This window comes from Gallinula chloropus (assembly GCF_964237585.1).
Source record: "Gallinula chloropus genome assembly, chromosome: 1".
In the NCBI taxonomy this organism is placed as follows: domain Eukaryota; kingdom Metazoa; phylum Chordata; class Aves; order Gruiformes; family Rallidae; genus Gallinula; species Gallinula chloropus.
Genome location: NC_140085.1, coordinates 207,854,100 through 207,879,311, shown reverse-complemented (window position 1 = coordinate 207,879,311; position 25,212 = coordinate 207,854,100). Strand labels below are relative to the sequence as shown.

General features: G+C 41.0%; 1 protein-coding gene across 1 annotated transcript in view; it reads left to right on the top strand.

Moving 5' to 3' along the window:
- MICU2 (mitochondrial calcium uptake 2) overlaps window positions 1–25,212 on the top strand; it is a 146,235-nt gene that overhangs the window by 82,824 nt on the left and 38,199 nt on the right. The window contains exons 3-4 of the mRNA XM_084270255.1: window positions 22,741–22,772; window positions 22,885–22,960. Coding sequence (XP_084126381.1) covers window positions 22,741–22,772; window positions 22,885–22,960 — 108 coding nt within the window. The remainder of the gene's footprint in view (window positions 1–22,740; window positions 22,773–22,884; window positions 22,961–25,212) is intronic.

Below are 25,212 nucleotides of genomic sequence, written 5' to 3'. Positions count from 1 at the left end.
CAGACATGGTATTTGTTGGCAGAGAAATATGGTTATTTAAATATTTTAAAGGAAATGATTTGTTCATTGTGTTCAGAAGAGTTTCCTACGAGAAAAATAAACTGACCTATCTGTGCAATATGAGCTGGGGAGCTGCTTTGGCAGGGGGGTTGGACCTGATCGTCTCTTGAGGTCCCTTCCAACCCCTATGATTCTATGATCTATCTGAAGACTATGACTGAGTATATTGAGAGAAGAACAAGATAGTGAACCTCATAGCAAAGCAGCAATTATTTTTTGAAACTTTCTGCTTTTATCATAAAATTAATTCCCTTTCTCCCTGAACAGTGGTTTTAGAAAGGAAAACAGGCTTGTCACCACTAATTCTAAGAAGTCTCTGGCATACTGGGATGGAATTTTAAAATGTGATACTACATACAAATGATGAGTCTTATAATACTGAACTTAAAGCTGTCATGATTTGGGTAATCTCTACCTATTTTTTATTAATGTCTTTAAAAAAAACCCCAACCACCTTCAGAAAAACCTAAAGCATCCTGGCAATACCTGTTCATCTTATTAAACATTTGCTTACAAATGAATGGAGTTTGCCAATTGATCACTGTTTGTAAGAATATGGAAGGCTTAGCTTGCTCCATAGGCTGTTCTGAAGTTTTGTTTCTATTGTCTTTTTTTACATATATAATAGGCAGGTACATATGACCAGCCTCACGGGCAGTTTAGGTGTATACACCAAGAAGATTGATCACAACACTCTATGGTTATATTCCTATTCAGAGAGAAACACTTCCAGAGGGGCCAGAGGCTAGCAAAAGGAGAGGAGAAGCAGTTACAGGCTGGGAATAAGGGTCCTGGTCCAACAGTCTCAGGTTTTTTTTTACTCACAGATGATTTTCATTGGAGAATTACTTTGAAATTTCCTGTTTATTTTTAAACATAATTCAATTTAGAAGGAAGCAAGTGTGGTGTTGTGTAAAGCGGATGAGTAGTTGGGTTGGTGGTGCTAGATCAAAAATGCTGACATTAAAAAATACCGAAATATTTTAGCTATGTCCAGATTGTCAAGTGAATTCCTGTACACAGTTGGGTGGAATTTATTACTGAAGCAAAAATCTTAGGTGTGCCCTTTGACAAGGTTGCAAAACATGCAATAAATTATGATTTATTATAGAACACTTTCCCAGATAAGAAAACAGATGAACTGTAGCGCAAATATATCAACTGTCATCCAACCCAAGTGATCTTGAACCCTGCTTGATAGACCTTAGTTCACTAGTTCTGCCCATTTGCTTCCTGGTGCACGGGTTTCTCTATTACTCATTTTCTTTAAGGTAGGCCAAAAATTGTGAAATCTTGGCATTCCTATTGATTAAATCACACCTGCAAAGTTATTTACTGTCAGGGTGATAATGAAGGAAAATATTTACAGTTCTGCCGTCTAAGGAGAATGAGCTGATAACAAATGCAGTTTCCTGACAGACGTATTTTGTTCTGCATATTGACAAAGCAAAGAACCTTCTGAAGGAAAAAAGGCACCGTCGAAAAAAAACCTGCTTGCTTTTACATGGAGTGTTTCACACTGGATTACCTTGGCAAATATTTGCCTAATTCTATTACCGTTAGTTATTTTATAGAAGGAAGCAGCCACCTCTTTATAGCCAGTGGCAAACAGTAAATGAAATGGGGTAGTGTGGCACAGGATTTGAGCCTGTTACAAAACACCCACGGCAGTGTTTTGTACCAGTTCACCCAGCGCATCCTAAATGTGCTGTTGGGTTTGTTGGATTCTCGGCTGTTTGCCATGTAATCTTGCATTAAAACAATGCTACCACAGGGATGTGTGGCAAACCATTGTAAAACCAGCCAAGTTCTGGGTAATCCTTGGGTTGTTTGTGTAAAACATAGTATCTGATGCAATGATAGTTTGGTGGAAAAGTGGTTTTGTGACTCTCTTTTATCATGAAGTAAAAAGTCCTCGATGTCTAGTCATATCTAATAAAAATATATGAACTTGCTGCGTTGCATCAGAAATTCTAGCATTTTTAAAGATAGCAGGTATAAGAAGCATAAAGCTCAGCTGACTTACACTGCATTTTCATTGCAATGCACAAGCATTTTTAAAAGACCCTTCCAGCTTCATGTAAAACTTGTGTTTTAAACAGTTGTGGATTCATAGGCTCACACTCAAGATATACAGCTGATATTGTGCTAGAGCTTTTCCATGGAAATACCATCTCTGGTGTGCTGTTCTGGTAGAATATATGAGAAAAGCTGTATTCAATTTTGGAAAGGACTGCAGATACAAGAATCCTTCAGAAAATGAATATTCTGCAAGACATGTGGTGATCCTGGCTGGAGGCCAGGTGCTCACCAAAACTGCTCTGTCACTGCCCTCCTCAGCGGGGCAGGAGAGAGAAGATGCAACAAAAGGACAGGGAGAGATCACTCATCAGGCAAAACAGACTCAACTTGGGGATATTTATTTATTGACAATCAAAGCAGAGTAGGATAATGAGAAAATAAACCCAAATTGTAGAACAGTTTCCCTCACCCTTCCCTTCTTCCCAGGGTCAACTTCCCCGCTGGTTTCCCTCCTTCCTCCCCCTGAACAGCACAGAGGGATGGGGAACGGGGGAAGTTTTTTGAGTTGGGTAAATTTTCTATGAAAATGTGGTTGGTGCAAGATTGTGGTGTGTTTGCAGGTTTGGTAAGATATGTGGCTTCTGGCTTCAAGTTGCCACAGCACTGGCATGGTCACAGCTGTGCATGAGGAAAGGATACAGTGTGAGACTGTGATGGCTAGAAAAATTGAGTTCTCCACTGTCCTTAGGCCAGACAGTAGATGGGCACTTCAGAATGAGCTGTCAGTCGTTTGTTTTATTTTTTTTTTCTGGATTTTGAGTTTCTGTTTCTAGTGGAGTTCAGATGCATATACCCCAGTGTCTTCCTTTTGACCTCAGTTTCGTGTCTGATAACTAATCAGACTGATTTGTTTGCTCTCGTTTTTCAGAAAAAAACTTGTTAGGTTCAGAGAAACAGAGGAAGAGATGCTGTGATTAGAATCATAGAATGTGTTAGATTGGAAGGGACCTTTAAAGGTCATCTAGTCCAACCCCCCTGCAGTAAGCGGGGACATCTTCACTAGATCAAACTGCTCAGAGCTTCATCAAGCCTGACCTTGAATGTCTTCAGGGCCTCCTCCAAGCTACCTGTTCCAGTGTCTCACCACCCTCATACTGAAAAACTTCCTAATGTCTAATCTAAACCAACCCTGCTCTAGTTTAAAACCATTACCTGTCGTCCTATCACTCCATGCCCTTATAAACAGTCCTTCCCCAGCTTTCCTGTAGGCCACTTCAGGTACTGGAAGGCCTCTACCAGGTCTCCTCGGAGCCTTCTTCAGGCTGAACAAGCCTTATTCTCTCAGCCTGTCTTCATAGGAGAGGTGCTCCAGCCCTCTGAGCATCCCTGTGGCCCTCCTCTGGACCTGCTCCAAGAAGTCCATGTCCTTCTTGTGCTGAGGACTCTGGCTGGATACAGTATTCCAGATGGGATCTCACAAGAGCAGAGTAGAGGGGCAGAATCACCTCTCTGGCTCTGCAGGTTAGCGCAGAGGTTTTAGGTGAGAGCTGGCTTCCAGCGCTGCAGCAGTGAGGAAGGTGGGGGAACAAGAGGAGGGGCTGAGCAGTGAAGTTTGGAGGAAAAAAAGCAATGGTCAAAATTACTTAAGAAGCTGCACAGAGGGAATGTGTCCTTTTTTCCCCCTGTTCCATTTCCATGTTACAAGACAGCGCCAAAGGTACCAAGGATACATTCCTTGTAAAGTCAACCAGAAAAATGTATTTTTAATCCTTTAAGTTATACTAAGATTGTATTAATTACATATGCATTTTTGTGGTTATGTCAGCATGAGACAACAGTACGGTTATAATAAGCTTGTGGCTTTGCTGTGATTAATTCTTATTTTTTTCCTTTATGGAATTGCTGACTAACTGGAGAATGAGGCAGAATCAGAGTTCTTATCTCAATTGAGTTCAATGTTTACTGAACAGGTAAAAACTTTGGCAAGATGTGACGTTTTGAAAATACATTCCTAGCTATTTAGCTTTGTTAAGGAGAAGATTTATTGCAGCTTCTCAATAAATGAAAGCAATTTTTAAAAACTCAACGTAAAAATAGTGTCAATAATAAAACTGGTGAGGCTTCAGCACAGTTGCAAGCAAGAGGCGAGTGGTCTCAACACACATCTTGAAGGATTTAGTTATTTAAAGTGTGAAAGTTATTGGTTATTTAATGGCATCTGAATGGAAAACAGATTCCTTGAAACGAATGAAAATATATTGTCCACATACAGAATGCTTGTAGTACAAGTAATGGAAAGATCTCGTTATTAATAACAGGAGTCTGCTTGTTGTATAAACATCGGCTGCCTTAGAAGTTCAGAAGTCTTGCAACAGTTTCTGCTTTAGTCAAGTACTCCCGTTCTGTGACATGCTACTGTGATATTTAAAATACTTAACTGAGAAGTCACTTTTTTTTATACCTGTGAGCAGATTTCAAGAACTTGTACAACCACTCTTGGTCTCTAAATGTTTTTCCTATTTGTAAAGATTTCTTCTTTTTGTGGAACACCACGCACTATTTCAGCTACAGTTACGCTGTCATCATCCCACAGAAAATATCTCTGGGATTCTTTCTGCTGTGGGTTCTGAATACTTTTTGTCAGATTACTTCAGCATTATTTTTTTTAATAAATTCAGTGGAATTTAATCAGTTCTGAAGCATCCTGTTTAACTGACAATTAAGTCTTTACAGATGTAGCGTGAAAATCAGACTCAGTGAATTTTTATCACTCTTAAATGTATTTTAATTTCTTGCAACATATGTCCTTAACACGGACAGGTATTGGTTTATAGCGAAGAAGTACAATCTGTTTTTAAAATTCCTTGGGTTGCATTCACATGCTTAGAACTGATGGGGATCTGTTGGACCCTCTGTGAGTGACAGCAGGTGCCAAGAGAGCAGGTCAGGCTCCTGCCAAAATCTAGGATGCATTTTAGCCTCACGTTTTCAGTTGTTTGTAACTCTTTCGATGCTGATGGTTCTGAGCTTTTTCTTAGGCCACCACTGATTTTTTATTACATTAGTCTCATGATTTAAATGTTTATACAGACTGATTTTTTCCGCTGCATGCTCTGATAAGAAATTCAGAGACTCACAGAACTGTAGGGGTTGGAAGGGACCTCCAGAGATCATCGAGTCCAACCCCCTTGGCAAAGCATGTTCCTTAGGACAGGTCACACAAATAGGTGCTAAATGTTACATTATGGCATTTTTTTAAAAAAATCTAAGGTAGAACCACGAAGTGTCAGTCACTTGCCTTCGAAGCAATAATAGGAGGCAAGGTGTGGAGCCTGCTTTGGTAGACAAGAGGAGCTGTCCTTCCTTGCTGAATGGCTGGGGTCTCCAGGGAGACCTTTGAGAAGTCCCATTGCTCCCTGTTAGGAAAACACTGCCGTCATTTTCCTAAGGGAGAAACTACCTGGGTTATGCTCTTTTTCACTCCCCAGCCCTGCATTTGCAGTGGGTTACAGCACAGATTGCACTCAGTAGCGTTTCTCATCTACTGTGAAACAAAAGCAAATACCAAGCTCCAAGATGGTTTTCCATATGTAAAACACACGTTTCTGTTGTTAGAGCCACCTGCTTACATGGCAGTGTCTTCTCTTGGCCTTATCTGCTTCATCACTAAGAGAATACAGGCAAGAACCAACTCTTAGTTATCAAATCAGTCTTCCAACGTTGTCCAATCCATCAGAGAGCTCTGATCCTCACACCACAATCCATAATGCTGGTGAGCACCTGGTCATTCTGCTGGCTACGTCTTTAGTTAAATATCTTTCCTCACAGACCTGGAAAAGGCTTGTGCACCTGAAAGCATAAGGATTTTTCAGCCATAACTAATGAAAGATGTGATGTTTTCCAACAAATCCTGCCGTGGTTCTTACCAGATGGAAGGTAGTTCAGCATTGTTGCTAGATCCAAATGTGCCCTAATTGACCATTGTTGGTTTTTCTAGTTAGCTTACCAGTATATAGGCAATGCCTGTGTCTTTGGACTTTGTTCACCAAGAGCTTAACAAAAATTAAAAAATAGGCTCCTTGTCTGGGATTTGAATATAAAACACCGTTGGACTTTATCCAAATTAGTTCAGTTGTCTTTCAGAAGAGCTGACATTTGAAGTATGAGACAGCTCATTTTCCCAAGTCCTACCCTTCTTTTCAAGCTTTGAATTCGCATCCTTTGTGCCAATACCTCTGGAATTACTGGGACAGTGGAGTCTTGCTGCTTCTTTGGAATAGGCAAGTGGTAAGTCAGTCACGTATCCTACTGGATAAACTGCCAGTTCCAGAAAACAGATTACTTCTGTCTTTTTTTATTTTGTTTTGGTTTGTTGGGGGTCATGTTCTTTTATTGTTTTGTTTTTGTTTTGGTTTTCCTGGAGAAGAGTGAGGTGTGTTTGTTCATAACTGTGGACTGGATCCAAACAGTTGTGAGCCTGCCAGGGCAGATTCTTATAATAGAGAATACTAAAATTAGGCATCTTATCTCAAGTGGATGGACACCTGCTTTTCCATTGGGACTGTATTTATTTACTGTGCCTGACAACTTCTGAGCAGTCACCCACACCCAGCCATAGCAGTTATGATTGATGACAATCTCAATGTGAGCTGGCAGTGTGTGCTAGCAGCTCAGAAGGCCAACTGTGTCCTAAGCTGCATCAAGAACAGCGTGGCCAGCAGGTCGAGGGAGGTGATTCTGCCCCTTGGCTCTGCTCTCATCAGACCCCACCTGGAGTTGTGCGTCCAGCTCTGGGATCCCCAGTACGGGAAAGACATAGAGCTGTTGGAGTGAGTCCAGAGGATGCCTCAAAGAGGATCAAGGGGCTATAGTACCTCTCCTATGAAGAGAGGCAGCAAGAGTTGGGCTTGTTCAGTCTGGAAAAAAGAAGGCTCCAGGGAGACCTAATTACGGCCTAGCAATAATTAAAGGTATCCTACAGGAAAGTGGGATCAAGGCTGTTCATCAGGGAGTGAAGTGATAGGACAAGGGGCAATGGCATCAAGCTGAAAGAGGGGAGATTTAGATTAGACGTTAAGAAGAATTTCTTTATTATGAAGGTGGTGAGGCACTGGAACATGTTGCCCAGAGGTTCCCCTCCCTGGCAGTGTTCAAGGCCAGGTTGGATGAGACTTTGGGCAACCTGGCCTAGTGGAGGGTGTCCCTGCCCGTGTCAGGAGGTTGGAACTAGATGATCTTTGAGGTCACTTTCCTTCCAAAGCATTATATGATTCTATGATTATTTCTTCTCCATGGATTTTTTGCTGACAGAGAATGTGAGAGCTCACTTCTGTTTTGCTGTCACTTTCTTACGAGAAAATGTAAAGCTTAATGTTTAAAAATTTCATCTGCTTCTCTGGCTTTGTTCAAATTGGCAAAAGACAGCAACTATTTAGCAGAAAACAGCAACGTTTTGTGTGATGTGTATGGTGGTAAAGGCAGTCTCTGCTGTTGAGAACCTGAGGGGTTTTTAAACCAGTCTGGCAAATTTAGAAGAACAGTGGGCAACATAAAATGACTTTACTCTTTCACTAAAAGAAAGCCATCTATTGCTTGCTTGTCATTTGCACCCACATTGAGAATTGTAAGAAGTCTACGTAAAATTGGATTGAGATTTCAATTCAGTCTCTTCCCTCCACAGCTACAGTAAGTGCTCTTTTCAGGACAGTCGCTATTCTTTATATCTGTTACTGCTGCAGGGAGAAACAAGGATATCTGCTTAGTTACACCATTGTAAGAACACTTGTATTTATTACCACAGCTCACCTAAGTTAACGTGTAATACTTGTAAAGTGCTTTTTAACATTTCTATCCTCTATGAGTGTGACAAGTAATGGTTTACCACTATTTTTTATCATCTTGTGGTTAAGTATGTCAAAATTTCTCATATAAAGTCTAAAAGTCAGCTTTAGCAGTTTAAAAATGTAAAATACAGACCTTTTATAAATTTTTCATGCTCAATTTAAAATCATTTGTAGCCACTGCTTATATTGGAAAATGGTGACACAGCATCTCCTCTGTTGCTTGAAAACTCTTCTGATATCCAGCCTAAAATTAATGACTATTTAAGCCCACTTGCTCTTGTGCCAACCTTTCCCATTACCTAAAATAGTTTGGGGTTTTTTTCTTTTTGAATCTTAACCCCATGATGCGTTATAGATAATTATATTACCACTCAGTGCTGGTCTTGTTAGGTTAAACAAACCCAAGCTTATTTTTATCTCCTCTGGCTGGGTGAGGCCATCCATTCCACAGCTTCATGTAGGTAGCTTTATTCCATACTTCTCTGAATGTGATTTCTTCCTGTAAAGCCAGCTCCATTCCCTGCCTCACAGCACAATCCCCTAGCAATCGCTGTAGCCTAAGGCATGGAACAAGGATGGAAGTCAGGAGCTTTTAAAATTAATACTGGTGCTGAAACATCATTCAGATGTTTGTCAAACTGCAGCTTCAGTCAAAGAGAAAAATGGTACAAAGCAATGCTCACTGCACCGAAACACTTGAAGTTGTTAAGCCTGTGCTTTACTCCTGGTTGTTACTTGCAGAAGAACAGCTTCCAGCACCATAGGTGCTTTGGTCCATGTGTCTGCTAGGAGGGTAGTACAGTAGAGCAAATTATTATCTCTGTTCATAGGTGAAGAAAGTTTTAATGTAGTCATAAAATTATGATTATGACCCCATTAAAAAAAATAATATATATATATATATATGGCAAAGAGCATTCTTCTTTGCACATTAAGGACTTGATATTCCTGGGTAATGTACAGTATGAGTATGGCATGAAGGAGACAATGCAAGGGTAATTAGAGGCAGTGGACACAGCAGCCAGGCATACTGAAAGCTGCTACAAGCTAAATTTGAAAATGTTAGTAGGAATTTTGATGTACCACTAGTGTACAGGTTATCTTTGCTTCTCTTAGTCTCCAGAGTTGACCCCTTCAGAGCAGAGGAGGTGTTCCAGTTGGTACAAAAGACTTTCTTTTCTACTGGTAGGGAAAACTGATGGACATCATGTCAGTAATTTATTATCAAATGCACTATTGGCATCATTAATTTTTTTCTTACTTGCAAATTAACCAAACCATTGTGGCCACTGCAGTGAGACATGATTAACATCTGGTTTTAAGCTTTTCTATGATTTCTCATTACTTTAGTTCTCTCTGATCTTTAGGGGAGTTCTCAGACTTTTCATGGTCCTGCTCTTCTTTCCATTACCACCTTATCTTCTGAATAAAGATTACGTTTCAAATTAAGTTTATGTAACTTTCTTCATTCTGGTTCTCTCAGAAACCAAAACTAGATTACTCCACTAGTCTTTTGGTGTGGCAAAAATAGAATAAGCCTTTCTTAGCTTAAAATACAGGAGCATTCTGTTATCACTTACATATGCTTGGAGCCCTTGCTGTAGGAAAACTTCCCAAACATCTGTTAATTGCTATGTGACAGATGTTAATGATGTATAAACAAGTCAAACTCAGCAGGGATTGTTACTGGTTTGCTCAGAGCTTCTGTATGCACTAATAACAGAATGAGCTAATCTTAGAAGGAGAAAGAAAGTCCTGGCTAATTTAAAGGTAAAAGCAAGAATGATGTGGGCCATCAACTGAAGGAAAGCAAGGCAGCCACTGAAAGGAACTCTGATTAAGCATGAGAAGGAAGGAAGAAAGAAAAGCTACAGATTGCAATAATGACTGAACCTTGAGAGTTATGGAAATAGCAAAGCAGGACTGTGCAAGATCAGTAAAATGCCCAAAGAGTCTTCTGTAGGAAAATTCCCAAACATGGTCATTAGAATGTCCTTATCTTCTCACGGTGGCAATTGGAAAAAGTAATGTCATCACTGGGGTCATCTGCATTAAAATGGCCTTCCTAAAATTTTAATGTAAGAGTGCACTACAGAGCCTTATAAAGGGAAACAATTCCTTCTGGAAATTCTGACATGACAGGATCAGCTTAATTCAGCTCTGAATAGCAATTCTCTTTATTGCTAGTCATCCCTGTAATCTCCAGGAATCTAAAATATCTGAAGTGCTAGAGTACTCCACCTATGCCAAAAGTCTCTTCCCTAAAATAGCACCACTTCCTTTTTTTTTTTTTTTTTTTTTTTTTTTTTTACTTTCTGATGATTCACTAATCACTAATGGACATTTGCAGCAGTTGTTACAATTCTGCTGGAAAAGGAAGTGATGCATTAGGTTCCACAATAGATACCTGATAATTCATTCTTTCAACAAAACTAATAGCAAATATTTCTTTGGTGAGTGTTCATTTGCCCTTTTATTTCAATGGATGATGTCAGGAGAGTTTGGGAGGATGAGGAATAGATGGTTAATATTACCAATGCAAAAATACAGGTTATTTTGAGTAAAACCATAGAATATTAGTAAGTAGATCCAAAACAATCTTGTGTACTTTCTTTTAGCTAGATTTGTCATGTATTTTAGACATTGCACTTACCAACTATCTACAGAGGTGGCAATTCATTTATTAAAGTATTCCAAATTTCTAGTGGAGAGGGTGATTTCATCCTTTTTTTTTCCTCTCTTATACAAATTTATTTGTTGTTTCTTCAAGAAATGTCTGCAGCAGAGGTGAATAGGAGCTGGAGCTGTAACTAGCCCAGGTCACCCTGTGCAGTAATTGAACACCATCTAGTGGGTGTTCACTTAATCCTTTCATTCCTAAGCAAAATTTATATTCATTATAATTTACAATTTAACTGTTCTGTAAACTCAATAGCAATGCCCTCAGACATCTAATCCTTGTAAATTGCATGTTCCTGAATGGGTCTTTTGTTCTGTAAGATAAGTATAATAAGGTTCTGATAGGTTTTTTTTTTTGGGGGGGTTGTCATTTATCATACTCCAGACAGCAAAACAAAATGTCCCAAGACTGGTTAAACACAGAGCTCTCATTAATGAAAGCAGCAACATAGAATTGTTTCATTTCAATAAAATGCCCAAAATTCACTGTCAAATCCAGTACGTAATGCTCTCATGTCATGACAAATAAGGCCAAAAAGGTGTCTCTTCTTCATAGGTCATCGATGAGAATTGAAGCCAGGATACAGTCTTCAACTGCCTAAGAGGGTTGTTGCCTTTAATACAAGCAAGGGTGGAAAACACTAAAGTTCCATATGAAAGCTACTAACTAGTGCTTGTATTTGGTGTTAGTATAGGTTACACAAACACTGATATTCTCCTATTGTGAAATTGATCTGGTGACTGAATTAAATTAGAGAGGTGTTCATAGCCCATCTAGAAACAAGTGTCTGCAAGCCTATCCAAAACCCAGCCGGACATGGTATTGGGCATCCTTCCCTGATGACCCTGCTTTGACCTTTTTCCAGTTGTCACCATGAGAAGATAAGGACATTCTAATTATCACCATGGTTTCCAGAGCTCCTTTCCAACTTCAGCTTTTCCATTGATGAAGCAATTTTCCTTAACTGTGGAGGAGCCTCACTTCATGGGTCTTCCCACAAGCTTCTCCATCTTTCACAATCACCCAAAAGGTGCTGTTCCACAGAATCACAGAACATTAGGAGTTGGAAGGGACCTCGAAAGATCATCTAGTCCAACCCCCCTGCCAGAGCAGGATCACCTAGACTACATCACACAGGAACGCATCCAGGTGGGTTTTGAATGTCTCCAGAGAAGGAGACTCCGCAACCTCTCTGGGCAGCCTGTCCCGGTGCTCCATCACCCTCACAGGGAAAAAGTTCCTCCTTACATTCACATGGAACTTCCTATGCTCCAGCTTGCACCTGTTGCCCCTTGTCCTATCGCTGGCCATCACTGAGAAGAGCCTGGCTCTGTCCTCCTGACTCTCACCCTTTATATATTTATAGACATTAATAGGGTGACCCTTCAGTCTCCTCCAAGCTAAAGAGGCCCAGCTCCCTCAGCTTCCCTCATAAGGAAGGTGTTCCACTCCCTTAATCATCTTGGTGGCCCTGTGCTGGGCTCTTTCAAGGAGTTCTATGTGCTTCGTTTTGTGTTTGTTCTATATTCCCTGGAATTGTTGTTACTGGTTGGAAATAAGAATAACAAGATATTGAAAAAGATTTGTTTGGTTTAAGGCAGCCCTAAAGGAGTAAGATTTGAGATATTTGATGGAAGGACAAGGCCTTAGGCGAATGAAACAGGAGCAATGGTTGCCATCATTAGAATAGTGACACAATAGAAATTGGGCATCTTGCTGATGAGATTTCCACATTTCACAGTAGCAGTGCAGGAGGACATCAGCCATCTCACTCTTTTAATATCTTTTTTTTTCCTTACAAAGGTCTGAGTAGGGATTGCTGGGATATGATGAAAGAAAGTTCCCCTAACTCATATTTCTAGCAAAATTCCATTGTCCTTTTCCAATCAGCTGTCACCTTTTGGAACATTTTTCTGCATTATTTCTAAGAACTTTTACTGCATGTTGCTGTGGTGGAAGGAAATGAATCATTAAAAGAAAAATACTGTTTTAACAAAAAAGAAAGCATTAATGATGGTGTAAATAATTTTGATATGTGATAGGGTGAAACAGGAAAAAAAGTAAGCTACTATATAAACTGGATCTAAATAGCTTTTCATATTTACTGGACTCTTGAGAACCCTTCAATTTATGTGAAATGTCAGTGCTCCCAGTTACTTACCCACTGCAGTAATTTAAATTGCCTTGATGCACTAATATGTCATCTATTTACTGCTTGGACACAAGTGCTATAAATGCCCTACATCTGAACAGAATTATGGTAACAGAACTGCATTTTTCATGCTGACACCAGGAATAATTTCAATTTTTTTCCACTAAATATTTCCAGTTTTAATTTTTAAATTATCAAGTTACTGCTTTTTTTGGGTTTTTTTCTACTCAGAAGAAGCAGTATCAACAGTACCCTGAACTTTGTATTTGGGAAAGTTTAAGAAAAGGCAAACTATTTTCATAGCAGCTGAATGAACACCACTATTGTCTTTTGAACCCCAGTCATAGAATCATGGAGTCATTTAAGTTGCAAAAGACTTTTAAGGTCGTTGAGTCCTGCTTTTAACCCAGCACTGCCAAGGCCACCACTACACCATGTCCCTCGGCACCACATCTACACATCTTTTAAATACCTCCAGGGATGGTGACTCAACCACTTCCCTGGGCAGCCTGTTGCAGTGCTTGACAACGCTTTCATTGAAGGAATTATTCCTAATATCCGATCTAAGCCTCCCCTGGCACAATTTGAAGCCATTTCCCAGACGACAGTTTAGTGTTAATACTATCTTCTGAATGTGTGAACATGCTTTTGTGTGCACATAAACTGATGAGATAATGTGTGAGCAAAAGTCTGCTGGGAGCAATAGGACAAAGTAGGTGACCCACATGGTTGTTTCTGGCCTTGTTATCTGTAATTCTTGCACGTCGGAGTGTTCGTTACATGTCAAAGTGCAGTAAATAAACCACACAGTTACTTCGTGTAATTTGACATGGTTTAATGTGATTTGCAGTTCCTGGTTAGGGGATAAATTGCATCAAAGCAAGAAGGTGACAAAGATAGTCCTCTCTGACACATGCCCTCTTTCTCTGTATTCCAGGCTCAGTAACGTAGCTTTAAGCTAGTGACAAATTCCCACACAAAGGATGAATTCTTCGTCTGGACCTCAGTTCAATTTGCCAGCAACTGAATCCAATTTGTAATAATTAACAGTCTTTAATGTTCCTGTGCTTACTCTTTAGCTGTATTATATTTTTTTTTTATGTTTTCTAAGATGCATGTGAAAAGTGACGGTTTGTCACTGTAGGGAAGATCTCCAGATAGGTGGAAGAATACAAATCAGAAAGGAAGGGGTTGACTGAGATACAATAGCAGTAGTTGCTACAGTGGTGATGATGGCTGTATACTGAGCACAGAACCTTAAATCAAGTCTTACACAGTGAGGTAAGAGTGTCTGGTGCTGTTAAGGTATTGACCTTTTCTTTCATTTTTATAGTGGGACAATTGATTAGGACACATTTTCATTCTGAATCCAAATTAATCTCTGGTTACAATTAAGATGCAATTTGCTCAAGTTGTGCATGCAGTTAACACTTTTAACTGTGTCATTTCAGTGTTGTTTTTCTTATCCTGCTTTATTTGTTCTTCTCATTTTTGTTATGCTTATCTTCTTTAGCTGTAAAGTAGATTACAGAGCCTTTGGGCCAGAGATCATGACTTTTAACACTGTCTAGTAGAGGAACAGAATTAAACGTTAGTGCTACGGGGTGATCATTGTAGTTTATCTTCACCTGTTGCTAATACTTTATCCTAGCAAGTGCTCCAACACTACAATATTAAAAAAACTAGTCTTTGTTAGCAATGGGAGATGACAACATAAAGCATAGCAATGCTACAGAAATCATCTCCTCTTTATTTCAGGGTAGGATCAAAGTTCATTAATTGAGTCTTCTTGAAGCCTCAGTCTAGCTTATGCTGTTCTTTTTGCTAGATGAGACTGACTAACATCTCACACTTAACAGTAGGAGGTTTTCTTGAGCTGAGGCTCTTCCTGCCTGCTCTTTGTGGAAGGTCCATGCTTTTGTCCAAATTCAGGAGACACCATCCATCCCAAAGGTCTGAACTGCATAAGGTTTTCTGTAGGTTGGCAGGAGTCATTCTCCACCCTCCTGGTCTCAGAAACATGTCTTATGGATACAGCTCCTTCCAGGTAATCTTAATTGTCCTGTATAGTATTTTATTGCTCCAATTACACAGCCACTCTGCCTCTTGAACTGTAGTACACTTTGCCCTTGGATCTGATTAAGTTCTTAATAAAACAGAGGTTAAATGCCCTTAGCACTGCTAACATTGGGCTGATAGGTAGGAGGTTGGAAAAAAAACATTGCAGATGTCACAGATAGGAAAAGCAGTCCGGGGGGTGTGCAGACTGGTTGTGTGCAGAATCATGGAATCATGGACTGTGTTAGGGTGGAAGGGACCTTTGAAGGTCATCTAGTCCAACCTCCCTGCAGTAAGCAGGGACACATTTAACTAGATCAGGTTGCTCAGAGCTTCATCCAGCCTGACCTTGAATATCTCCAGGGATGGGGCCTCCACCACCTCTCTGGGCAACCAGGATTCATCTACTCAGTTTAGACAAGGAGAAGCTGAATGTCGGGTCACAGTGAGTGATTGTAGTATCTTTTTAAAGGTAATGGAAGGAAACAGGTAAGTCCAGGGCCTGTATTAGACCCCCTATCTGAATCAGGAATTAATCGCTCTTTTGCTGTGCCTGTTTCTCTGCTTTGACTATGAAGGGATCCGGGGTCGTTAGTCAGGATGAGGTTTGTAGTCAGAGATAACATCTTTTATTAGACCAGCTGCTGTAAGTTGGAAAATTTAGACGAGCTTTTGGGCATATGAGCTCTTCTTCAGATCTGAAATAGGAGCAACAGATTTCAAAGTTAATTATAAACCCTTTTTTACGTACATCCTTACACCATCATAGTTACAGCGAAGCACCATAGAGATCACTAACTCAGATTTAGGCATCCAATTTTTAGACATCTAAATGAAGCCAGAGGAACCAAGCATGAGGTGCTTATTTGGGAGTTTGGGGAGTTGTGTTTCACATGACGCATTTTTCCTCTGGCTGCTGCCCGCTGTCCTGAGCTCAGAACCACCCCAGAGTGCTGGCGGCCTCTCCTGCCGGGGAGATGCTCATGTACCATTGCACACTCTGCTTTGACTTCCCTGCTGCCTGTGTGTTACACGTGAAGTCTTAACTCACCTCTTATGCTCCTTTTGCAGCCAAGGGCTGCTGTTACACAGCTGATAGACTTTTGGGGTGTTTTGGAAGAAATCACTTTCTGCATGCTGTGCATCATTGCAGTGCAGGTCCTGTGGTAGGCTGGGAAGTTTGAACTTGTTCTCAAGTCACTTGGTTTCCCTGCTCTCCCTGCTATCCCTACAGACTGCTGCTGCCATCCCAAGACAGGACTCAGCTGCTCACGTGCACCGTACCAGAGTCTGCTTTTGCCCTGATACCTGTGGTTATTCTGGAAGTTCTGGCACCGCTGGTGACTTGGTGCCACAGTCTCTGTAACGGGTTTTGAAAACTGGCTTATCGTAATTTTTCAGTCTGTTTGAGTTCCCTAAAAGACTGTGTCATCCTTTGATGTTTTCTCCCTGCATCAGCATCCCACCCTTTTTACCCCGGGCTGCCTTGCTCTCAGAGAAACCTTCCGGTATTGACTGGCTCGGATGCAACTGCTCTTCTGAAGTGGAGATTTGCCAGCGCTGGCTTCGGCCCAGCGCTGTATATTTCTCATTTCCTCAGAGGAACGATTGCTCTAAATAAAGAAGGACAGATGCAAAGCTTGTTTTATAAAGCATTTCAGAAGCTTCTATTATTGCAAATTGCCTTTTCCACTGGGCATACTTTGATTTTAATTCAGGTGATTCAATTCGCTAATTCATGTGATTGAAATTCCTTTTATCAATTATCTTTCAATGGAGCAATACACTGGTTCAGTAAAAGCTTTCTAGCTGAAGTGGATTCTTAATTCATTTAAATGGCATGCTCATTTATTATTCAGATATCTGTTTGCCAGGAACTATCATAGGAATCTGACCACTTGGTTTGTCATGCATTCAAAAAAGCCTTAATTTTTTTTTTTTGCTATCCTTGATTTATCTCCAATATCACCAGTATTTCCAAAGGGGGCCCTAAAGAACTAATTACTGGCTTAAATTTTTGCCCTTTACATTATTGGTTTCATTAGCAGTAAGTACTTTATAAATGCATGGAAGAGCTTTAGAGAGCTGAGAACATAAATAAAGCGAGTAAACAAAGGACACCTTGTTGAGTTAAGGTGCTTGTCTGGTATCATAAAAAATATCTGTGAGAAAGCTGGGAATGAAATACAAGCTATTGAATTTCAGTGAACTTCTATTTTAGGCTAATTTAAGCAAAAATGTTAACAGGATCTCCCCAAGGAAATCACCATACGCAATTCTTATCTAAGCCAGCTCGCTGGGGCGCAGGGGCAGGATTCTCAGAGCCCAGCTTGCCTGAAAGCTGGCAGCTGTCTCAGATGGAGAAACCCGAATTCTTGTCCCATGGCAGGCAAGGCTGCAGGGTGGGCTCGGCTGGAAAGGTTGCAGCATGAGCTGCGCACAGTGGCTTTGGTTTTTAAAACACCCCAGTCCTCAGATTACAACTGTGCTGAAATCCCATCCAGCTTGAAAGGTTCGTTTCACTCATGGTTTTGTGGAACCGGAGTTTGTTTGAATTGTGACATACTTAACGCTATTCTCTTCTTAATTTTTCATAGAAAAACAAATGGTTTCCTAGCACCCCAGTCTGACTTTGAACTTGCCAAGCCTCAGCAAAGGACTAATGATTGCCATCTAAAAAACAGGGAAGCTTAGCTTATTTTTTTACTTGTTTATTGCTGCATCCATCTGAAATAGAGCTAAAGAGAGATCTCAGTCAAACCATCTCAGTGACTTTGCTGATAAAAGGGACAGGAGTTTGTTGTCCTCCTGGGGAAAGATACCTATTTTATACTGTTCCCATTTCTCCACAGAGAAAAGATTGAGTGAAAAATTAATTTTAATTTCCGTATTACAAAAATAGAGCAGTGTCACAGACTTGTAAAATTATGCTTTCTTGCAGATAGTAGTAACTTCTCTACTTTTGTTTTGGCACTTGGTTGTTGTTATTATACTGGCTGATCTTTGTGATTTTGTTCATTCTTTGCCTCTAAATGTCTTTTGTCAGATCTAAGCCTTTCCTTAGCTGTACAGGTGTAAAGGGGTGTTACTGAGTGCAAGTGAGTACTTGTTTAATTCAGCCCTTTCCTAATGCTAATCCTAACATTGATGTCAGGTCCATTCTACACCTTAGTGTTAAAAACTGATAGATGATGGAAACACTTCTATTGTAAGAAATGTGTGTGACAAAATACCCAGATTTGCCGAGGGCAAATTAAGGCTGACGTAGACGCTCTTGGCAGTGTTTTCTTAATTACAGTTGTCAGCTAACTTTCTTGGCTAACCTCACAGAATTTGTGTGATTCTAAGTAGACTTGGTATTCATTCAACTTTAAAAGCTAAAATGGCTTTTTATCCATGAAAGGTCTGTCTGTACCTCATTGTTGTTTCATGGATCCGCTATAGATGGTGAAAAATTAGATGATAACATCTGTAAAGCAGGTAGAGACCTTTGAAAATACTTGCTGTCCTTCAAGCCAGAATTCCATCACAGTCTTGGCAAGACTGTAGGAAAAGTTGTTTCTTCTTATTCATTCAAGTTCAAAACAATTAAAAATACAATTTTCTTTTTCTGATACCAAAGGAAGACAGTCACTACTATGAATAAGTTTCCTAATGTATCATTAATTTACCTATTAGTAAGAATCTATCAAGGTAAGCGAATACATCTATGGAAAAATGCATTGTACAGATCTTTTTACTTGATACACGAAATAGTTGCTAATAAGTATAACCATTGCCTGTATTCCTCAGAGAGAAGCTTAGATTCTGATATATCTGTAGTCATGTCAGAAATGACAGCACCAAGATTTAATTGGTAGAAAGGAAAAGGCGCTTTTTTTTTGTATCCAAACTGGCTAAGAAAACTATTCATACCTTCACAGTGCGTTTTCTGCAAAGAGCAGTTAACCACCTTCTCCTAATTAGTGTAGACAAGGCCTTGTAAGACCTGGTTCCTGTATTTGATATGGTAGTATGAGCTATTTGCAGAGCTTTCCTCATAGGTGTTTAAAGGGATCTCATTGTTCGGAAGTTAATAAACGGACAGTAATCACCAAGAGCTAAATTGGTATTTGAGGAATATTATGAGTGCTACAATAAAGTAGCTGATGTTCCCAAGTGAAAACTTGAGTCTTCACAGATGATTTTATGTGGTGGTGGTACCCATAGAATATTACCACATTTAATTCTTAGAAAATATTACAATAATAATTGGAGAAAATTATTCTACAGTTTAAATTATTATGCTGTTGTGAGATTTTATTCTAATACTTTACACAAGCAGCAATATGAAAAACAACACAAGTGTCCCAAACGTCAGGTTGTTTCAAAAAAATTCCTGGCCTCCCCATGCACATGCTTCCTGACATCTGTATGCCATTTCCATTTGACTAGGTTATTAAATCTTTTGATTTTGAAGCCCACATGAAAAGAGACCATTAAAAGGCTCCGCATTTATTACTCTACTGTATTTACTACTTAGAAAAGTAGAAACGTCTTTGCTTATCTCTCAATCTGTCCCTTTACCTCCTGCCTTTTTTTCCTCTTTTATAGCAGCGGCTGCCCCTTGTGCAGTCAGCCGTGGTAGGGAGCGACTCTTACCCACCTCACTCAGGCCCTCGCCACATCAGGAAGTGTCCTCTTCCTCTTCTGCTGCTCAGCAAAGGCTTCCTCTCCTCCACTAAGATTCCCCGGTCAGGGTAGCCTGAGCACCTCTGTACTGCTGTTGTTACTGTCATTTGATCTCTGAAACAGGTCAGGCAGCATGTAAACATCTTAATACGTCCTCTGGAGGGTGGCCATAGCTGAATGCAAGAGGGCAGGTGTTGATGCCTCCTGCCGCAGCCGTTTGCGTCAGCTCTAGGCGGGTGCAGTTGTGACTGTGGGCTGATAGAATCACAGAATGCTTTGGGTTGGAAGGGACCTCAAAGACCATCTAGTTCCAACCCCCTGCCATGGGCAGGGACACTCTCCACTAGGCCAGGTTGCCCAAATCCCCATCCAACCTGGGCCTTGAACACTGCCAGGGAGGGGGCAGCCACAGCTTCTCTGGGCAGCCTGTGCCATGGCATCACCGCCCTCAGAGTAAATAATTTCTTCCTAACATCTAACCTAAACTCTTTCAGCTTGATGCCATTGTTCCTTGTCCTGACACTACACTTCCAGGTGAACAACCCCTTTCCCACTTTCCTGTTAGGACACCTTTAAGTATTGGTAGGCTGCAATTATGTCTCCCCAGAGCCTTCTCTTCTTCAGGCTGAACAAGCCCAACTCTCACAGCCTGTTTTCATAGGAGAGGTGCTCCAGCCCCTTGATCATCTTCTTGGCTCTCCTCTGAACCCTTGCCAACAATTCTATGTCTTTCCTGTACTGGGGACCCCAGAGCTGGATGCAGTACTCCAGGTGGGGTCTCACGAGAACAGAGCAGAGGGGCAGAATCACCTCCCTCGACCTGCTGGCTATTCTGTTCCTGATGCAGCCCAGGACACAACTGACCTTCAAGAGTCCACATCTCTGCTACAGATTTTCTTTCTTAATTCTTACCATGGTAGGGTAGTTCTTACTGAGCACGTGTTTGCTAAAACCAGGTAGCTGAAGTGTTTCAGAGTTACTGTGCTGAATACAACATGGAGAGAAACACAGACTTAACCACAAGCTTGGCCATCTAGTGTCTCAGCTGTAGATCCCAGTGCTTTCTCTTTACCTTGTATCAGTTATTCATGCCTTTGCTTTTCCAGCATGCAGAGTTCAGCTTGTCTCCATCATCCTCCTCAGTACTGGCAAAAAGCTGCTGCCCAGTATGCTGCTGCTGTAGCAGATGCTGCCCCGGATGTGAATGCTCTTGGGATCACCAGGAGAAAGGAATAAGGGGAGTCACTGTTAACCAAACAAAAGTTGCCTGGCTTCAAAACAGACAGCCATGGAGAGCACTCACAGTGAAAATCTCTGCGGGGTGGTTTTCCCTCTTTCCTTTCAGATGCTGTTTTTCACAGACCTACAGCCTGACTCATTCCCTCTTGCAAGACGTCTCACCATGTGCATCTCCCAGAGCTGAAAGAGCTGCTGTAGTTTAATTCCTCATTGAAATGTGCTGTACAGAGGCGGTGACATTTCAAAGCTGAGATCTGAATCACTTAATTTGCTAAATAGCCATTCATTAAAATGCTCTGCAGCAGTGAGCAGTGTTGAGCTGTGGTGTTGCATCTCAGGACTCAGCCTTGATGGATGTGGGGATATTTACTCCATCTCTCAGGCTGTTACTTGTCTTGACTCCTTTTATCTCAAGTGAAGCAAAATAGAGGATTTCATACTTCCTTTGAGCTAGAAGGTATCTCTCTGTCCATGGAGCTTTATATCTCAGTGTATATGTGTGTAAATGTACATTCACGCACTGCACAAAAAGGTATTCATCCCCAGGAACAGGTGGTGCTGGCAACACCTGTTGCTGGGGTCACTCAACACTCCAGTATTAAAACCCTAATTTTAGTTGCTTATAACTTTTGTCAAACTTAAACATTTGGGTTGCAATGTTATGTGCCAGGTGTCTGCCTTAGGCAGATTTGGGGCAGGGGGGTGGGGAGAGGAATTTATCAGCAAAATTGTTACTGCCAGTTCAGGGAGAAGAGGCCAGGGCACTGGTTTGCCTGTGCTGAAAAAATGAACTATGGCTGGTTGAAATGTTCCAGCAGCTTCCCTTGTCCAAAGCCAAAAGTTGCCAGTGGAAACACACCCCACACCCACCCCACCCTACCCCCACCCCCCAGAGCTGGGCATATCTTTTGCCAGCATTATGAAAATTTGCTGTTCTACTGAGGATGCTCCTCTGCCTGCCTAAGTTCGGGCTCTGTGAAAATGGTTGGTAGAAGTTTGTTGACAGCAGCTCACCCGGCTGCCGTTTCCAAACAGTGATGCTGAGCTGGTGACCCCTTGGATGCAAGATGCCCATGAAGCAGCTGAGCAAAGCAAGCTGCTGCATGCAGGGGTACTGCTCCTCACAGCAAATGCCACCAAGCTCGCCTCATGCTTACACAGCGGGAATAAGGAGGAGGGAATGGCTGGCTGGTATCCAGAGGAGCTGGTGGTGAAGGAAGGGAGCAGTGGGCTGAGTGGTGAGAGTGAAGGACACAGGGGTGTAAGAACTGCATGGGGAGAAATGCTGAGGAGACAGACTGGTGTGATAGGGCGGGTAAGACTGGGAAAGGATGAAGCTCAGCTCCTGCCAGTCCCTGACCATGGGATTTCTGTGGTCCCTGTCTAACCAGCTGAAATGTTCCACTGCAGCTCCTCAGGCGGGTGTTCGACACAGGACTACAACCCATACTGGTGTCAGTGGCTCCCCAATCAAGTTTTTAGACTTGACCCTATTATAAATACTTAGGAGTTTGGGTGGTTTCGTGGTTTCATGCAAACTCCTGCTGTTTCAGGAGGCAGAGCTGTTCAATTTACTTCTGCTTACTTCTCAGAGTTTTAATTCTTTCTTAGAATTTCTTAGCTCTTGCATACTCAACTTGCACTTGAAGGGTTATTACGTGTGTGTGCAAACCTCTTTATAAATACTCGATTTGTTTCTTACTGTGTAATCTTGCTTTGGAATCTGTACTACATTTGTAGCTCACAGTATGCAAAATCACACCAGTAAATCAGTCATAGATACCAGAGTGGTCCATGGTTTCATCTAGGTTGCAAGAACATTTGAACAGACCGCTTATATTATTTTTAAATGTTGTCCTTTCTTGATCGTTGTGGGAATTGGAAACAAACTGCCTCCTGCAAAATACTCTGTTTCATATTAGCATTTTCCCATAAAAATCTGCAGAAATGCCACAGAACCTGATCAAAGTTTGAAGTCGCTTTGTTATTGAATGATGATCATTTTTTTATTATAGGTAAAGCCTCAGCCAAGAAACTGACAAAAAAGGTAAGCAAAATGTTCCTTTCCTTCTTCAAAAGAACTTGCATCCTTTCTATTACTCAACTGAACGGATTTCTCTCTCAAATTGGCTTTATGTTTCCTTGTTTGTGTCTTAAAGGAAGTGGATGCTGCACTGCTGTGTGTTGCCAAAGCTAAACCAGGACCGACCTTTTTTAGAGAGCTCGGGGATAAAGGTAATGAGCACTTTTGATCCTGAAAAATACATCTTGCTTTTGATCTCATTATATGGTGTGAAATGAGTGCATTTGTAAAGAAGGCTTCATGGATTTGACTTCATCCTCATCTAGCCAGTAGCTGCCTCCTTGGCAAATCTCAGTTATGCAAGAGAGAGTAAAGAGGGAAGGAGGACAGGGCATTCTGAGGAGCAGGAGGAGACAGACATGAAAGAAATTGGAAAGCCTACTTGGAGAAGAGAGAGAAAGGGGCTAAAGGATGATTTCTGCACAAAATGGGCTTTTAAGACTTGTTGTTAATAAGCTTCTGTTTCGCTATATAACTTCAATGCCTGGAGACCAAGAGTAAAAATAGAATTTGTATCCAGTTATGTAAAGTGGCATCCCTGATTCCAAGGGCAGTTGAGCTTATTTCTCCCTGTTCAGGAGCTCAGTGGCCCTTCACAGCACTGATGCGCTTTGGTTTCTTTTCACCCAGCATTTCCACTTTGTATCAGGCTACATAAAGAGAAAACTCTGAGAGCTGGAATATTGTTTGTATAACGACAGGGAATTAAAGAACACCAAATAAGCACATCATTAGCATAAATTAATTGAAGGGAGAAAACAAACAAAAGGACCAAGGAAACCAAATAGATGAGCAATTAACCATTGACTGAAATCGCCAAACTAATGAGAAAGGCCAACAGCATCTATTCACAAACTTTCTGTGTCGTAGAGTTCATCCTGAATCCCTTCTCCCGTGGACATTTCTGGAAAATAAAGCTGCCTTTGCGCTGCTGCAGTTCCTTGGCAGGCGCAAGCCATGCTCAGTCCATGCACAGCAGATCTGCAGGCATGGCTGGCAGCTTGTGCCAAGAGAGCAGCCCTCCATCCCAGCATTTCTTCTGCCCTTTGGCCTCATGGTCTCTTCTGACCACCGTTCATTTCTTGCACCCTTGGGCAGACAGAGGGGTCTTCAGCTGGGTGTCATGCTTGTCAGTCCACTCCTGCAAGCCCCAGCATATTCCAGCAGCTCTGAAACATCTCTGAACAGGTTGGACATTTTTTTTCTAATCCCAGGGAAGGCTGGATTTTGTATTGGATAGTCATTCCCTGCCTTTTCAATTTCCTAATCATCATGTGCTTTCCCAGGACTGAATTTAAAGGATTCTGAGTCTTTAATTCTCAGATACTTTTTCTCTGTCCTTGTGTCTTTAGACCCTTTGTTTTTCTACTGGTTGGCACTTGATCCCCAAAGCACTCTGCCTGGGAAAACCAGGAATCCGCCAACAGAAAGTGAAAACAGCAAGTCAGCACAGCCTCCTTTTATTGCACCTCTTCCAGCTGACTGCTTGGCAGAAAGTGGGCTTGGTGATACGCTCAGCCTGACATTCTGGTCAAGGCATTGACTTCCACTTGCTTAGGACTGTAGGTCTGTATTCTCTGTCCTTCGGAGGTCAGGGAGGAGTTTGGGATGATGCAGGAACATTCAGTGTAGTCATCCTTTTGCCTCCACAGCACATGGAGTTTTTACAGTTTTCAGTCACGATGCGTCTTTAGTGACTTTGATGCTTTTGCTTTGAGATGCATTATTATTACATTTTAAAATTTAAATATTTATGTATTAAATGCTGCTCTTACAAATACCAGCATAATGAATCTACACCTGTTCCACTGTTTAGCTGAGATTATTTTAACTACCTTAAATTGTTACTTGAATGTCAAGTAGAGGGAAAACTCTCATCAGTTCAGCTTCTAAAATGTAATGCTAGGGAATTCTGCCTTCTAGTGGGCAGTTTTAAAATCCGTATCATATTTTGTGGCTATGCTTTAAGATTTATTCAGCAATAAGAATATTGTACTGTCAGCATTTGCTATAAAGTTTGAGGATAGAGGTTTCCAGGGAGGGATGGGGAGGTTCATTTAGTGGTGGAACATGACAGCATTTTGCCAATGCTAACTGCAAATACTTGGCAACAAGTATGCTGAGTCATTCAACAGCATGTGAAGCCTTTATCTTTTTAATTTTTTCTTGGATGTGAATGTTGGGGTTTTTTTTAAATTTGTTGCATTGCATCTTTTCCTTTTAGTAGCTTTGTAATTATTGCTGTAGAAATATAAATATTACCAAATTATTTCATTTACTTTATGGATAAGGTAAATTTGCCATTCACTAAAAGTAGTAAAATGGCAATGAAACTAAAAGCAGAATTTTTATGGAAACAAGTCCACAAGTTAAAAAAAAAACTTATCTCATATTATTTTAATAT